This window comes from Pinus tabuliformis, chromosome Q (assembly GCF_031772625.1).
Source record: "Pinus tabuliformis cultivar Carrire ecotype Pingquan chromosome Q, CPIR1, whole genome shotgun sequence".
Taxonomy (NCBI): domain Eukaryota; kingdom Viridiplantae; phylum Streptophyta; class Pinopsida; order Pinales; family Pinaceae; genus Pinus; species Pinus tabuliformis.
Genome location: NC_142296.1, coordinates 259,250,832 through 259,266,511, shown reverse-complemented (window position 1 = coordinate 259,266,511; position 15,680 = coordinate 259,250,832). Strand labels below are relative to the sequence as shown.

At 41.9% G+C, this 15,680-nt stretch overlaps 2 protein-coding genes across 4 annotated transcripts in view; one reads left to right on the top strand and one right to left on the bottom strand.

Annotated features, from left to right (window-relative positions):
* LOC149219166 (ribulose-1,5 bisphosphate carboxylase/oxygenase large subunit N-methyltransferase, chloroplastic-like) overlaps positions 1-15,680 on the top strand; it is a 318,086-nt gene that overhangs the window by 93,031 nt on the left and 209,375 nt on the right. The gene's annotated exons all lie outside the window — the stretch shown is intronic.
* Positions 4,898-14,573, bottom strand: LOC149219167 (glucan endo-1,3-beta-glucosidase 3-like). Its single transcript, XM_089383648.1, has 4 exons — positions 14,507-14,573; positions 6,221-7,558; positions 5,323-5,350; positions 4,898-5,140 (listed from the first exon to the last, which is right to left on the bottom strand). Exons 1-4 carry the CDS (start codon positions 14,571-14,573, stop codon positions 4,963-4,965), a joined length of 1,611 nt encoding a protein of 536 aa, XP_089239774.1. The 3' UTR covers positions 4,898-4,962.

Below are 15,680 nucleotides of genomic sequence, written 5' to 3'. Positions count from 1 at the left end.
AATTTTGACACCTCGGAGACCCTTCAGCGTTCACTGCGTCAATTCTGCATGAGGCCTGCATGAGGATTGTGTCCCTTGCTACGCTGTCTCTCTGATCTTCCCACTGCGCTATCCCTCTGATGCTTTGCATCACCTCTTCCTCGGTCTCTGACTGATGGTGATGCCCTCCTCTTCCTTCACCCTGCAACTCTCCCTTTGAAATCGAACTCCTTCTCCTTGAGAATCGATTTCCCTCGGGTTACTGAGTATTTGCCCCGTGTGTCTCCAAATGACTCTCAAGTCTTCTTTTATACTTTTCCTATTGATGAATCAACGACCGAGATTAAGTCCCTAATCAACGACTAAGATTAAATTAGACTTGATCCTCATCTCTTAGAAGCTTCTCATCCATACTTTCATTAATACTCATTAATATTTTTATTTTCCTAAGTTTAGACTTAGGAACCCCATTAAAAATATTAATTATTTTAATAAAATACAATCCGGGTGGAATTTCTCCGAATGATTTTTGGGTCTTGGAGATCTCATGTGTTCTAGCCCCTACACAAAATTTTGGAGCTAGAGCACATCTGATGGTACCCAAAATCAACACTCCCTCTTAGCGAGGTATGTGCTCTAGCAATACTTCCCAATAGAAGTATCACACTGATCCATGACATCTGTCCTCTGCGTTGCTGATGCTCAGCTTGCTGCTCGTCATCTATTTCGCTGCTGCAACCTGTACTACTGCCCATGACACTGCCATTGTCAATTCTACATCTATACTGCAGCTCCCTTTGAATATGCTGCATCATGCTGCCAATAGCACTGCCACTGCTAACTGCTGCACTGCAACTCTCTGTACAATCTGCTTCTACTATTGAAACAGATGCTCAATCATCCCCATCTTCTCCTTGAAATAAACAAACTTTGTTCTTCCTAGAGCCTTGGTGAGAATGTCTGCCACCTGTTCTCCTGTCGGCGTGTACCGTAACTGTATTTCCCCTCGTTGGAGACAGCCTCTGATAAAGTGACACCTGATGTCAATGTGCTTCGACCGATTATGAAAAACTGGATTCTTAGGGAGATTGATGCAACTCTGATTATCACACAAAATATTGGTCGCTTACATCCTTCTCCTAAATAGATTCACAAGCAACTTCCTAAGCCATATGGCTTCACACGATGCTGTGTTAGCTGCCATATATTCAGCGTCAGCTGAGCTTAGAGCTACGGATTTTTGTTTCCTACTACACTAGGAGGTCATTCTTGATACAACGTTGAAACAATACCCAGTGGTACTTTTCTGATCTACTGAACTTCCAACCCAATCTGCGTCAGTGAACCCACTTAGCCTGATGTCATTGCCTCGGGTGTACATTAGTCCATGCTCGACTATTCCTCGTATATATCTGAGAACATGCTTGGCTACCGCCCAATGCATCCTCTTTGGTTCCACCATGAACTGACTGAGGGTGTTGACAGCGTAACAAATGTCTGGCGTGGTATCGACCAAATACATTAGGGACCCTATGAGCTACCTGTACAAGGTGGGATCAACTTCTTTACCTTCAGATGCATCAATCTTCTTTCAGTTGGTAATCATTGGTGTAGCCATAGGTCTACAGTCCTGCATTCTCAGCCTTTTCAAAATTTATGTTGTATATCTCCCTTGTCCAAGGAAAATTCCATCCTTTTGCTGCCAAACTTCCAACCCCAAAAAATAATGCATCCGCCCCAAATCCTTGATGTCAAATTTTGTAGCTAGGTTTTCCTTGCAATCTTTGATGAGCCTGGATGAACCTGTTAGAAAAAGATCATCCACATATAACACCAGAATTAGAGGGTCATTCTCTACAATTAGATAGTATAGGTTGGGATCTGCGTCACTCTTGACGAATCCCATATTCTGCAAGTGACCATCAATTCGACCGTACCATGCTTTAGGGGCCTGTTTAAGCCCATACAAGGCTTTCTTCAACCTGCATACATGAGATTTCTTCTCATGTGTCTCAAAACCCTCTGGTTGTTCAATGTATACTTCTTCTTATATCACCCTGTTCAAGAACGCAGTCTCAACATCCATCTGGTGAATATCCCACCCCATCGGTTCTGTAAGGGATATCACTGATCTAATAGAAGTATACCTGGCTATTGGGGCGAAGGTTTCTTCGTAGTCTATCCCTTCCTTCTGAGCATATCCCTTAGCTACGAACCTGGCCTTGTATTTTTCCACACTGCCATCTGCAACATATTTGACCTTGTAGATCCATCTCGAACCTACAATTGACCTATCCTGAGGCCTAGGTACCACTTCCCAGACATCATTGACCATTATGGAACTGCATTCCTCCACCATAGCATCTACCGATGCTTGATGCTGAACAACCTCTTGAAACCTAGAGGGTTCTCCAACCTCAGCCACCAAGGCTTGGTACCTATCTGGCTGTCTACCATCCCTTTTCTCGTTCCTACGAGCTCCAACAAAATTCTCTGCATCCCGTAGTATCTGTCGAAGTTCCCAACTCGTTCTTCCACTGGTAGTGGGTAGATCTATTTGCTCCTCCTCTTCTTGAGACTCCACTTGTTGTGATACCTTTGGACTTGTGTCTTTAGGAGAAATACTGGTGTTGGTTTTTGTTGGTTGAAGTGGCTGGACCAATGGATCATCCTTTGACTGCTCTTTGGAAGGCATTTCTCGGGATTTCCTGAAAGCTCTGTCCTCCATGAACTTTACGTTTCGTCGAACTACGATCTTCCTATTTCCCAGAAGATAGACTCTATATGCCTTAGCATTCTCGCTATATCCCAAAAGATATCCTTTTTCTGCAGTTTGATCCAATTTATTCCTCTTTTTATCGAGTATATGTGTTAATTTTGGTATGTTCTATGCTTAGAGCAATTTACTTCAATTTTTCACATTAGCTCAATGAAAATATTCAAATTAGCAATCACATCAGCATGATAGTAAAGTGCAGATAGAAGATAAACACTAGCAATTGTCCCAAAAGGTACAAAGAGAGGCCGATAGGATTATTTAATTGGAATTTTTGAATTTTTCTAGAAGAGTTAATTGGTTTGTGGAAAACCTTGTTTTCTTGCACTGGATCATTGTGCAATTACTTTTCTTTAGATGTTTTGTTTATATCTATATTACAAGGAACACATTGAATGTCTTATTTCATTTCTGCTATCCTTACTATTATCCTGTCTGTGCTTTTTCTTGATCAATTTGATGAAATATTCCATTATCCTTTGGTCAAAGTCCTCACCTGCATATTAGTGTACATCCTGGTAAGTTCAAAGCTCGAAAGCCAACCAAAAAATTCAATCATAACCACCGTGCACGTATTCAAATTCATAATGTAAAACTGTGCACGTATTCAAATTCATAATGTAAAACTGCCAGACAGAGTACCTCCAAGATGGGTATCATTGTTTGTAGCCAAAACCTCAAAAGCTTTGTTGTCAATAGTCAGAACACTGACATCAAACGTGCCACCGCCAAGATAAAAAACAACAATATTTTCCTCTCCACCCTTCTTGTCCAAGCCATAAGCTATTGCTAAGGAAAAATATTTACAAAGCTAATAGTAAAACTGTACTTGCAGAGTGATAGTTCTACGTGATACAGAATGAAAGTTCTACATCATAAGAATTATGAAAGGCAAACCAAACTGCAAAAGGCCTGAGACCCAGTACTCTGAAAACCAACCAGATCGATACAACCTGAGACCAAGTACTCTCAATAGATCGATACAACCTTTTGTATGAGCTGAATATCCATGTATAAGCAATGAAACAATAAAGCAAGAACTGTCCGACAAGGCTGCAATTTTTCTTATAAAAATATCTCCCACTGCAACGAGTTCATAACAGAAATTTAATGGCACTCCCCTGCACACACAATTTACATATTAACACTCCATTGCATGCATGCCTGCTTCTAAATGGTGTCCAGTCCACACTCTTTGCTTAAATGCCAATATCTATTAAGAAAAAACTACTGCACTATTACCAATATGCTGTGTTAACAACATATGACCAGGCAATTGGGTATTTAGATATAGCTGTTGGTTCCGGTGAAAAATACATCCCCACCGATAACGCACAGGAAAATGCAAAAGACAGCTAAAATAAATATTTGAATGAAGGTTAGCAAGAAGATGAGAATGAGATACCATTCTTTTAAAACAGTTTTATTATCAAGGCCCACATCTCCATAGTTGTCAATTACACTGTTTGATGATTGATCCATCCAAACAACAACATCCAGACCCCAGAAGATGAGCATGGCTTTGAATACAAGATGGATTTTAATAACAGTGATAATGATATACTTTGTTTGCTTGAATACCAAGAAGCTCCTAGAAGAAATCTGTTACACTATATCATTTATTGGATTTTAATTGATACAGGCATTTAGGTCTTCAGAACTGGCTGCTGCTAGCATTTTTGCTTCTACCAACAAAGTTCCAACACACAGGAAGATGCAACTGAAATAAGTAGCTGTTGCCACATAGTGCTCACACCTCAGACACTCCTGAGGCAGGACAACTGCAGAGCTATTCTGCTGCCAAAGTTTGTTAATTAAATTCTTAATTCCGAAAACTAAGGAGTATAGCATGAAATCAGGACGCTGCAGAAAATGGACAATTGTTTGCTCTTGTAAAGATTTTACTTGATAGTGAACTAAAAAATGTGGAACCAATTTGTCCCAGTGAAACCTGCATACCAACTATATTTAACCTCTCTTTCTTACAAAGTGAAAGAATGACCTGAACTGCACTGGTGTACCCATTTTCAAAGTCCCTCCTAGCGTTCCCCCCATTACATCAAAAAAAATGTAGGGACAAATGGGATCGAACTCTGGAGAGTTTTTCCTGTACATCCTCTAGCTCTCTGTCTAGACTCTACACTAGCTATTCCAACTAAAACATCTTGATGTTTCTCCTCGATTCACCCAATAGAGATCGATATCATCTAAAGCTGTTTTCCGACCATCATAGATACAATCAAAGAAAACAAAGCAAAGAAAACAGGAACACAGAAGAATATGGATGTTGCATCACCATTATTGCCCGGTGTTGGTGGAATACTAGTACCACCCAAGCCACCAGATGCAGGTATGCTTGTATTAAGAAGTGATGAACTGCTACTGCTGCAAGTAATTTGGAAAAATCAGAATGCTACAAAACTATAAGCTGAGATATAACATAAAATATATCAAAAATCCAGTAAATCTTGATTCTCAATTCTGTATGAAAACTTGAAAAAGTACTTATTGTAGAACAGAAAAATGAACAAAAGATAGGAGGAGGAATGTGGTTCCTTAGTATATACCTTTGTGGAAATGTGCATGTCCCAGTACCTGTCATCACAAGATCCATAAAGGAAGATTTGCATGAGTGCAATGCATTCTCCAATCTCACACAATTTCAAGCCTCAATTTGTATATCATGTTAACCCATGAAGGGAAGATTTTCGAAAATGTATAATGTCAAGCATATTAATCACAGTCAAATATCTTGAATCTAGCAGAACCAAAATGGTGCACAAAAAACAAAAACGTCTTTTATATTCATATAAACTGGAACCGTAGAATTTGCAGAAGACAGAGTGGGTATAAAGGAAACTTAGTATGCATACCCTTAGCTTCTCATAACAAAATCAATAAAGAAAATAATAATATGCAATATATCCAGGCATAAATGAAAGTTATGTTGTATGCAGAAGAGCAGGTTGCCTACAAATATAACTCTCTCTTAATACATCACACAGTTCCATCATTAAACCAAAAGGAAATATCCTGAACAATACAAGTTATCCATAACGAGTGTTTACATTTGAAGGTTGCATGCAGTTTTAAGACAGACAACAGGGAGGAAATGGGTCTATAATCCTGTCACTTACTTATCATGGTGGAACCTACAATGGGAAAATGTATATCAGTGGAGGATGTCTTTGCATTCAGATGAGCTCAACCAGGCATGGAAGTGGGTAGATGAATCATAAGCATGCAACTCAACTATCATCTAACACAATGTAAAGATGAGACTCAGCAGAAGGTATCCAAGAAGTTGACGCAGTGAAACAAAACAAGCAGACAACAAACTATGTAAAAGTGGATAAAACGTTTATCGTCACCACAGGACCATAGGAATCCATATAAACTGAGAAATTCAATGAAAAGAAAAACTGTGGGCAAAAAACAAACTTCGCATAAGGGCATATAGCTTACTTGGATCTTGAGTAGTCACAATTGCATTGCCAGCAAAGTCACAAGTACCAGGGGCCATGCCATTCTTCTTGTAGTAGCTGTCAAAAGCATAGCAAGCATGAAAAAAAACAGTATCTGGGTTATAGCACGTGCCACTTTGTTGAATTGCTGTACAGTCTGCACCTCCAAGCCCGCAAGCATAGTCCAGAGCAACCTGCAAGCTGGAATCAGGGGTACCAGGCTTTGCTACACACCAACTTTGGCTTGAGCTGGTTGTCGGTGTTGTTGTGGTAGGTGTTAAGGGAGGGGTGTAAGGGGTAACTGTTGGGGTGGTAGGGGTTGTGATTGGGGTAGTAGGGGTTGTTGGTGTGATTGTTGTTGCAGGAGGAGTTATTCCTATTGGTGTTGTGGGTGTGGTCGTGATCGGAGTTGGAGGAGTTGTTGTAATAGGTGTAGTTGGAAAAGTATCAAGCTGAGATCCCAACTCACTTGTCTTGTTCCTGGTAGAGTTAGCTTTATTGTCCAAAAGCTCCCTAGAGTTTGAGCGGAACAGTTCTTCCCCTACTCTGCTCAACTCCTTCTGCATAGAAACGTCCAAAGAACTCATTTTCACTATTATTGTCCATATCCGAGCCCTATTCATGCTTTGGGCAAGAACTTGATCCCTGAGATTTTTGGTCATTAAAAAGGTCTTCATTGTTTCGGAAAGCAGACCTTGATCATTAATAACTATGGGAATATCAGGATAGTGAAGAAATGCCATAGCATTTCTAGCAGCAACGACTACAGAGTTAATGAGGTCTTCTTCACTATGTGCAAAATCTCTGTTAAAGTCAGTGTTCAGTATCAGAAAAGAACCTGCCTTTGAGACAAACGCCAGCAGAGGGTGAAGAACCCACCTCAAATCCTTGGTGGAAGAGGATGGAGGCACACTAGATGCATCTTGAATCAAAGTGGATGAAAGTGTGGTTGTGACCTTGATACGCTTATCTAGATTTGCATCCACAAGAGTAGAATAAATGGCTTTCATAGTACATACCAATGTCGATACTGCTTCTTCTGATATCCCTTGATGTTTTACATTGATACTGGTTATGAGGGTATCAGGCATGAAACCCATGACGTTTTTCTTCAGCCATAATGCTGCTCGTGACTTCGATTTTCCAATGTCCTTCGTTTGCTCATACTTCATACTCACAGCCACCTCAATCCCTGTCCCAGATAAAGCTTCCAAAACAATGGGATTGGCATCCAAGAGACTAACATGGAGTAGATCATGTTTCATCAGCAGTTCTACAAGCTTCTTAGGAGATGGCAGGGTACTGTCCTTTGAATCATATGACACTCCAATTGATGTTCCTGACAACACATAAATAATATTATAGATCAAACCATAAGCTCAAAAGGAACACAGAACTGTCAAACATTTCTAAACAATGCCTATCATCAGCTCCTACATGCTCGCTAACTGTAACAGTTCTGGAAGATTGTGCATTGGATACCAAGACCACATTTTCCCATAGGACTGCAGTTTGATTTATGAACTATTGGGCCAAAGGGTCACAGACTCAGAGCCATTCAAATTCTAATCTCACAACGTGCCCTTCTCTGTCACAGTGGACGCCATTGAAGGCACATGGAGAATCGCTGCTAACTTTAAACTGCCTTCTCAGTAATTTGTAATGTTTTGTTCAGGGATTACAGGAATTTGTAACAAATTTGTGGATATTTCTGCCGGCTTCATGTAGTGGGTGAAGATTCGAGACCGCCATTATTATGGAGAAAGGCGTTGCCATAACAGTTTTCCGTTGAGGTTTTGCGAGATCCGGGCAATAGAACTCGCGCCAGCTGCAAAGATTCTCGGTTGAGACCATGACAAGTAATTGAAGGAGACGCTGAATGCCCGCTGAAAAATATTAAAAAGAGGCATAATACGAAAACTGTTTGCCCACTGAATGTGGACGACACGTGTCAACCATAGAGACAAAGGACGACGAAAGTCTCTTTCAAAGGAAGGCCTATCGGCCTAATAAACATCAGAAGACAAGTTAAGACAAGAGGACACAAGATGTGGCGCCAGCCAGGGACAAACCCCAATGTGGGGAAACCCTTGATCAATTCTTCTTATATTCTTCAATAGTTCAGTAGAGAGAGAGATAGTACAAATACATTTGAAGTCAACACTTTGACTTGCCAAAATAAGAGATTAGACATCAAAGATCTTTCATCATGAAGATGACACAATAGTTCTAATGACAAGGACTGCAAATCTGAACTCAGGTGAAGGCACACTTATCAGTTCTCATACTTCAACTGATTCTCCAAGGTGATTCCATCACCATGCTGCATCCAACCATGCTGCATCCATCACCATGCTGCATCCAATCATGCTACATCCATCACCATGCTGCATTCAACACCATGCTTCCAAGTTGTTAGATCACTAAGCCCTTCAACGGCTTCAGTCCACCTAGGAGAGTCTCTCTTAATCCATGCTGCCAGAAAGCAAACTGTAATACTGCCATGGAACAACCTTAGTTGCTTGCTATGGCTTGCAACCTAGCAAAGCAACTAGCTGTAGTTGTAGACTCCTTCAACAGGCCTAAACAAGATCCTAAATAGCAGCGTTGCCCTCTGTCTTTTAATCTAGAGATTGTTGCTCCCAAACGTACCTTATCCATGCCTTAGAACAACAGTGTTTAACACGTTGTTACAGGGATTTCCATGCTGCTCCTTTACGCTGATATATGTCTCCTTTTTGCTGCGGCTAGGCTTCGTTTGCAACGTATAGAAGCTCCCTTCAACTGCGTCTAGGGTACTCTCCCTGACTGTAATTTAGGGCAGCGTAAGCACTCCTAGAAGACCCTTTCTCCTCCACGTCTAGGGCTTCTCCCTGACTGTGATTAGGGCTCTCCATGGCAACGTATAAGAAGCTGTGTATAAGACTCCTCCATGACAGTGTTAGGGTCTAGGGCATCTCTCCATGACTGCATTATGCCTTTTCCATGACAACGTTAAGTTCTAGGGCATCTCTCCATGACTGCGTTAAGCCTTTTCCATGATAGCGTTAAGGTCATCTCCATGACAACGTTAAGGCTTCTTCCGTGGCTGTGATTTGATCTTCATTAGGGCAGCGTAGAGCCTTTTCTTCCATGATTGCATCTACATCTAGGTCATCTCCTCTAGCGCAGTGTTAGACCTTCTCCCAAGGACAACATATTCTCTTAGAGACTCCTCCTTCCACCAAAACCCAAACAAGTGGAGAGGAAGAGATCACTAGATATGTGTGTCTAAAATGTCTTGCAAGCGACCTCTATTTATAGTGCAACGTTGAGGATAGATGGGGGTAATTTGGTTGCTGGCCGACCTTGACGAATTGTGACATAACACAAATAAATTCATATCTCCATGAATACATATCAGAATCGGATGATCTTGAGATCAATCCTACACCTCTCGACGAGAGGAATCCAAGAAAAATATCAGCTGCCGTGAATAAGATGACCCACATGGAGTTTGGCCCTAGTTGCCAATTTTAACACTCCCTCTCAACTAGGGAGAACTCCATTTGCTAATCCATCTGCCAGTCCATATTATCTCTGACATCAATGCCCTACACTGCTCCGCTGAACTATGAAGAAGAAGAAGTGATCGAGAATGTATCATACCATCCTCTACTGACCCTAAGTCAGTGCCATATAAAAGAGAGTGTCTCATACCACTCTTACCGACCCAAAGTCAGTTCCAATAAAGAGAGTGTGTCATACCACTCTTTCTGATTCGAAATCAGTTCCAAATAAATAGGGTGTATCATACCACTCTTACTGATCTGAAATCAGTTCCAAATAAAGAGAGTGTATCATACCACTCTTACTGATATGAAATCAATTCCAATTGATCCCAGATCAATATCATCCTAGCATAGGGAGTACGGTAGTTACACGATGCGTCCATCGGTACTACTATGGTCCCTATCCTCATTTCCCTACTCATTGGCCAGATGAGAGGTACTTCTCATGAGTCCCAGACTACATGGGTAGGATGTCTCAGCACGAGAAGGATGAACCACTCATCCTGCCTACATGTCACCAGGGGTATCCTAGGGGAAGGCTGAACCACTCACCCTATGATTGTATCTCGGCAGGAGAAGGATGAACCACTCATCTTGCCTACATAGAAGACCACTAGGGGAAGGCTGAACCACTCACCCTATGGTTGCTCATCGCTCTAAGAAGTACCCCCAAGCCCCCTGGAGCTCCCAGAGCTCAATGTCCATATTATACTGGACCTTCAGGAGAGAGTCTCTCCACGACTCCTAGTCGTTCTTGGAAAGTCAAGAATTTGACCTTTCCCAGGGGCTTCATCTAAATATCAACGACCTACACATCAGTCCCAGAGTGATGGAGCCTTCTTGCTCCCCGTTGTACCATATCCCAGATAAAGTGGTACTTGATGTCTGTATGCTTGGAGCGATCATAGAACACGGGATTCCTCAACAATCGAATCCCCCTCTGGTTGTCACAGAAGATCACGATGGTATCCTGTACATGTCCAAATAGCTCACAGAAGAGCTTCCGCAACCAGACAGGTTCACAAGAGGCCATATTCACAGCTATGTATCCGGCCTCATCGGTGCTGAAAACAATCGACTTTTGCTTCCTGCTCATCCAGAATATCGAAGCAGAACCAACACCCATAAGTGCTCTTGCGATCTTTCACACTGCCTGCCTAATCAACATCAGAATGATCATGTAGCTTCACATTTCCGGCAGTGTATCTCAATCCATGAGAGATTGTGCCTTGAAGATATCTCAAATGATTCTTGGCACCAATCCAGTGAGGCTCAACCATATATGAGCTCAACATGCTAATTGCAAAACATATATCCGGATGGGAGTTCACCAAGAACATCAATGCTATTATGAGTTGACGAAACTCAGAGGCATTTCCCAAATCAGGTCCGACAGTACTACCACATAACTTCTTAAAGTTAGGCTTCATCGAGGTAGTCACGGGCTTGTAGTTCACCATTCCAAATCCGGAATCCAACTCCCTCTTACTTTTGCAAATGAGAGGGTCTACACCTGTCAAAAAGAGGTCGTCCTCATAAGGTACTAGTATGAGAGGTCTATCATCCACAATCTTAAAGCAATGGTTTGGATCGACTTCACTCCCAGTGAATCTCAGCTTCATTAGATAACTATCAATCCTCTCATACCAAGCTCGGGGTGCTTGCTTCAAACTATAGAGAGCTTTATTCAACCGGCATACATGAGATTCCTGATCATGAATCTCAAACCCCTCGGGTTGATCCACATTTGTGGTCTTGCTATTACATGAGGGGAATGGTCCCCTTGTAAGATTTCCTTCGGTACATCTCGAACATGTACCTTCATGCTCTTTTTGAATTCAGGCATCCCTGTCACCATCTGTCTCACATCGGGTAGGGCCCCACAATGAAGATGGGCAGACCTCCGGTGCCATAGAAGAGATGTGTCACACGACATGGTCCCATTGGACTTCCTGCAACTTGATACAAATTGCCAACCTTGATCCCAAGAGTAAAAGCATCTTTAAAATTCCTTTTTCAAACACGTACCTTTTCATCGATGAATGCCAACCTGTAACCTAGGTCTTCCATTGCCGAAATGGACACTAGGTTCTTAGGTACATAAAGAACTTCTTGTGGGTTACCCTGATCCATTTGAAGAGAAACATTCCCGGCACCCTTTATGGGATAGGTGGCATCGTCTCAAAGTATAATCTCAAGTTTGTTTCCTTCTCTATCATATTAGAGAGTGCTTCCATGAATCCAGTGAAGTGTCTTGAGGCATCACTATCAATAAGCCAATTTCCCAAAGAGTTTGGTGGAGAGGGCCAACATAAGATAATACTCTTTTTAATTATCAAAAACAACATTTGATTCTTCATATTTGGAGTTCCTTGCTTTATTGGCCATTTTCATGACGTCCTGCATTCCTTTTTCTTTGCCATTGTACCTGTCATTCCTTCGATCATTGAAGATGCCCTTGGAATGATGGCGATCATCATCATGAGATGTGTCCCTTCTTATTTGGACATTCCTTCGCGTAATGGACAAATTTATTGCAAGCAAGGCATCTGCCTTTCCTCCCACCTTTAGTGTACTTGATCTTTGTAGTAGCTGGTGCATTTGATGGAAGATCAGGGATTTTACCCTTCACGTAATCCAACACTTCTTGCTCTTCCAATGTCAGATTCAGAGACATCTTCCATCCATGATAGACCTTTTACGGAGCTTGACTTCAGCCGGGAAGAGGGATGAGGAACCCATTGAGCCTTTGACCTTGTCCAACTGTCTTCGGTGATTGCTCTTTCACTCTTGCTTGGGCTTTGTCTTCGCCTCACCTCTGAAACCATGTTAATTTTGGTATGTTCTATGCTTAGAGCAATTTACTTCAATTTTTCACATTAGCTCAATGACAATATTCAGATTAGCAATCACATCAACATGATAGTAAAGTGTAGATAGAACATAAACATAAACATCAAAAGACAAGCCAATACAAGAGGACACAAGATGTGGCGCCAGCCAGGGACAAACCCCAATGTGGGGAAACCCTTGATTAATTCTTCTTATATTCTTCAATAGTTCAACACAGAGAGAGAGATAGTACAAATACTTTTGAAGTTAACACTTTGACTTGCCAAAATAAGAGATCAGACATCAGAGATCTTTCATCATGAAGATGACACGATATTTCTGATGACAAGGACTGCAGATCTGAACTCAGGTGAAGGCACACTTATCAGTCCTCATACTTCAACTGATTCTCCAAGGTGATTCCATCACCATGTTGCATCCAACCACGCTGCATCCATCACCATGCTGCATCCAATTATGCTACATCCATCACCATGCTGCATTCAACACCATGCTTCCAAGCTGTTAGATCACTAAGCCCTTCAAGGGCTTCAGTCCACCTAGGAGAGTCTCTCCTAATCCATGTTGCCATCTGAACTCAAAGCAAACTGTAATACTACCTTCGAACAACCTTAGCTGCTTGCTATGGCTTGCAGCGTAACAAAGAAACTAGCTGTAGTTGTAGACTTAACAGGCCTAAACAAGATCCAACAGGGCTAAACAAGATCCTAAATAGCAGCATTGCCGTCTATCTTCTAATCTAGAGACTGTTGCTCCCAAACGTACCTTATCCATGCCTTAGAACAACAATATTTAACACGTTGTTACAGGGATTTCCATGCTGCTCCTTTACACTGATATATGTCTCCTTTATACTGCGGCTAGGCTTCCTTTGCAACGTATAGAAGCTCCCTTAGATCACTGTAGTTGTGACAATGGATTAGGGCTAGTTGTGACAGCGGATTAGGGCACCTTCAAGTCTGAGATTAGGGCCTCTTCTAGGTCTCCTTACTGCAGCTTAGGGCACCCTTAAGTGCTATGTATAGAAGCCTCCCCTTTGCTGTGTGTGAGTGCCTTCTTGCTGCATATACAACCCTATTTGACTGCGACCAGAATGTGTCTAGATGTTCCTCCCTTCAACTGCGTCTAGGGTACTCTCCCTTACTGTAATTTAGGGCAACGTAGGCACTCCTAGAAGACCCTTTCTTCTCCACGTCTAGGGCTTCTCCCTGACTGTAATTAGGGCTCTCCATGGCAACATATAATAAGCTGTGTATAGGACTCCTCCATGACAGTGTTAGGGTCTAGGGCATCTCTCCATGACTACGTTAAGCCTTTTCCATGACAACGTTAAGGTCTAGGGCATCTCTTCATGATTGCGTTAAGCCTTTTCATGACAACGTTAAGGTCATCTCCATGACAATGTTAAGGCTTTTTCCGTGGCTGTGATTTGATCTTCATTAGGGCAGCGTAGAGCCTTTTCATCCATGACTGCATCTAGATCTAGGGCAGCGTTAGGCCTTCTCCCAAGGACAACGTATTCTCTTAGACTCCTTCCACCAAAACCCAAACAAGTGGAGAGGAAGAGATCACAAGAGATGTGTGTCTAAATGACTTGCAAGCCACCTCTATTTATAGTGCAACGTTGAGGATAGATGGGGGTAATTTGGTTGCTAGCCTACCTTGACGAATTGTGACAGAATACAAATAAATTCATATCTCCATGAATACATATCGGAATCGGATGATCTTTAGTTCAATCCCACATGTCTCGACGAGAGTAATCCAAGAAAAATAACCACTGCCATGAATAAGATGAGTTTGGCCCTACTTGCCAATTTTAACAATGTGGCAGTATGCCAAACTCCCAAATATTTTGGAATGACTCACCACAGGCTTCTTACCGGTGAAGACACTCTTCGGAGTAATCTTAGCTATTGCCCTGTGAGGAGTCCTATTCTGGACATACATTGCCGTGCTGCATGCTTTTGCCCATAGAAATTTGGGCATATCCTGATCATACAACATCACCCTTGCTGCTTCAACAATAGTCTTGTTCTTCCTCTCTGCTACTCCATTCTGCTCCGGATTATAAGGAGCTGTCCATTCTCTTTTGATGCCTTCCCTTGCGCATAAATTAGTGAAGTCCTTATCAATGTATTCTTCACCATTGTCTGAGCACAACACTTTTATCCTCTTTCTTGCCAGATTCTCAACCAGAGCCTTAAACTCTTTGAATCGATCAAAAACCTCAGTCTTGGCTTTTAGAAAGTAGATCCAAGTCTTCCTGGAATGGTCATCAATGAAGGTGACGAAGTATTCAACACCACTAAGAGCTTTTGTGGACATGGGTCCGCAGATATCTGAGTGTATCAATCCCAGAACACTCTTAGCCCTACTGTTACTTCTGGAATAAGCTGCTTTGGCGTACTTGCCTAGTGCGCACCCTCTGCATACATCGTCTCGTTTGGTACTCAACTCTGGAACTCCTGTGACGGTTCTTCTGAGAATTCTTAGAGCCCCATGGTGCAAGTGTCCCATCCTCCTGTGCCATAGTTCATTCAAATCTTTCTCCCCACTGCTGCTTATCAGTGCCATTGGAGATTCTAGCTGTAACTTATACAATCTGTTACTTCTGACTCCAATTTGGGCTTTCTTTTTCCAACTCGGATGTTTGACGTATACTTTCTTCCTAATGAAGAAAACATCATAGCCTTTGTTTTGTAACTGAGACACAGAGAGTAATGTCATCCCTAATCCTCGCACATGCAACACATTGGTTTCTTGAAGCCGATCCCCTGCTTCTATTTGAAAGACTATAGTACCTCTCCCTACGGGGGTACATTTTGACTTATTTCCCATGGTGATTTGGAAGTTCATTTGTTCTTCCTGATAGCTCGAAAAACATTCTTATATTCCTGTCATGTGCACAGAGGCTCCACTGTCAATATACCAAACCTCAGATGAAGCAGAACTTGCTAAGCAAGTGACTTCATCTTCCAATCTGGAAGTTAACATAGAATAGTCGTGATCCATATTCTTCGTGCTTTCCTCTTTCTTAGGAGAACTGCGTGAGGC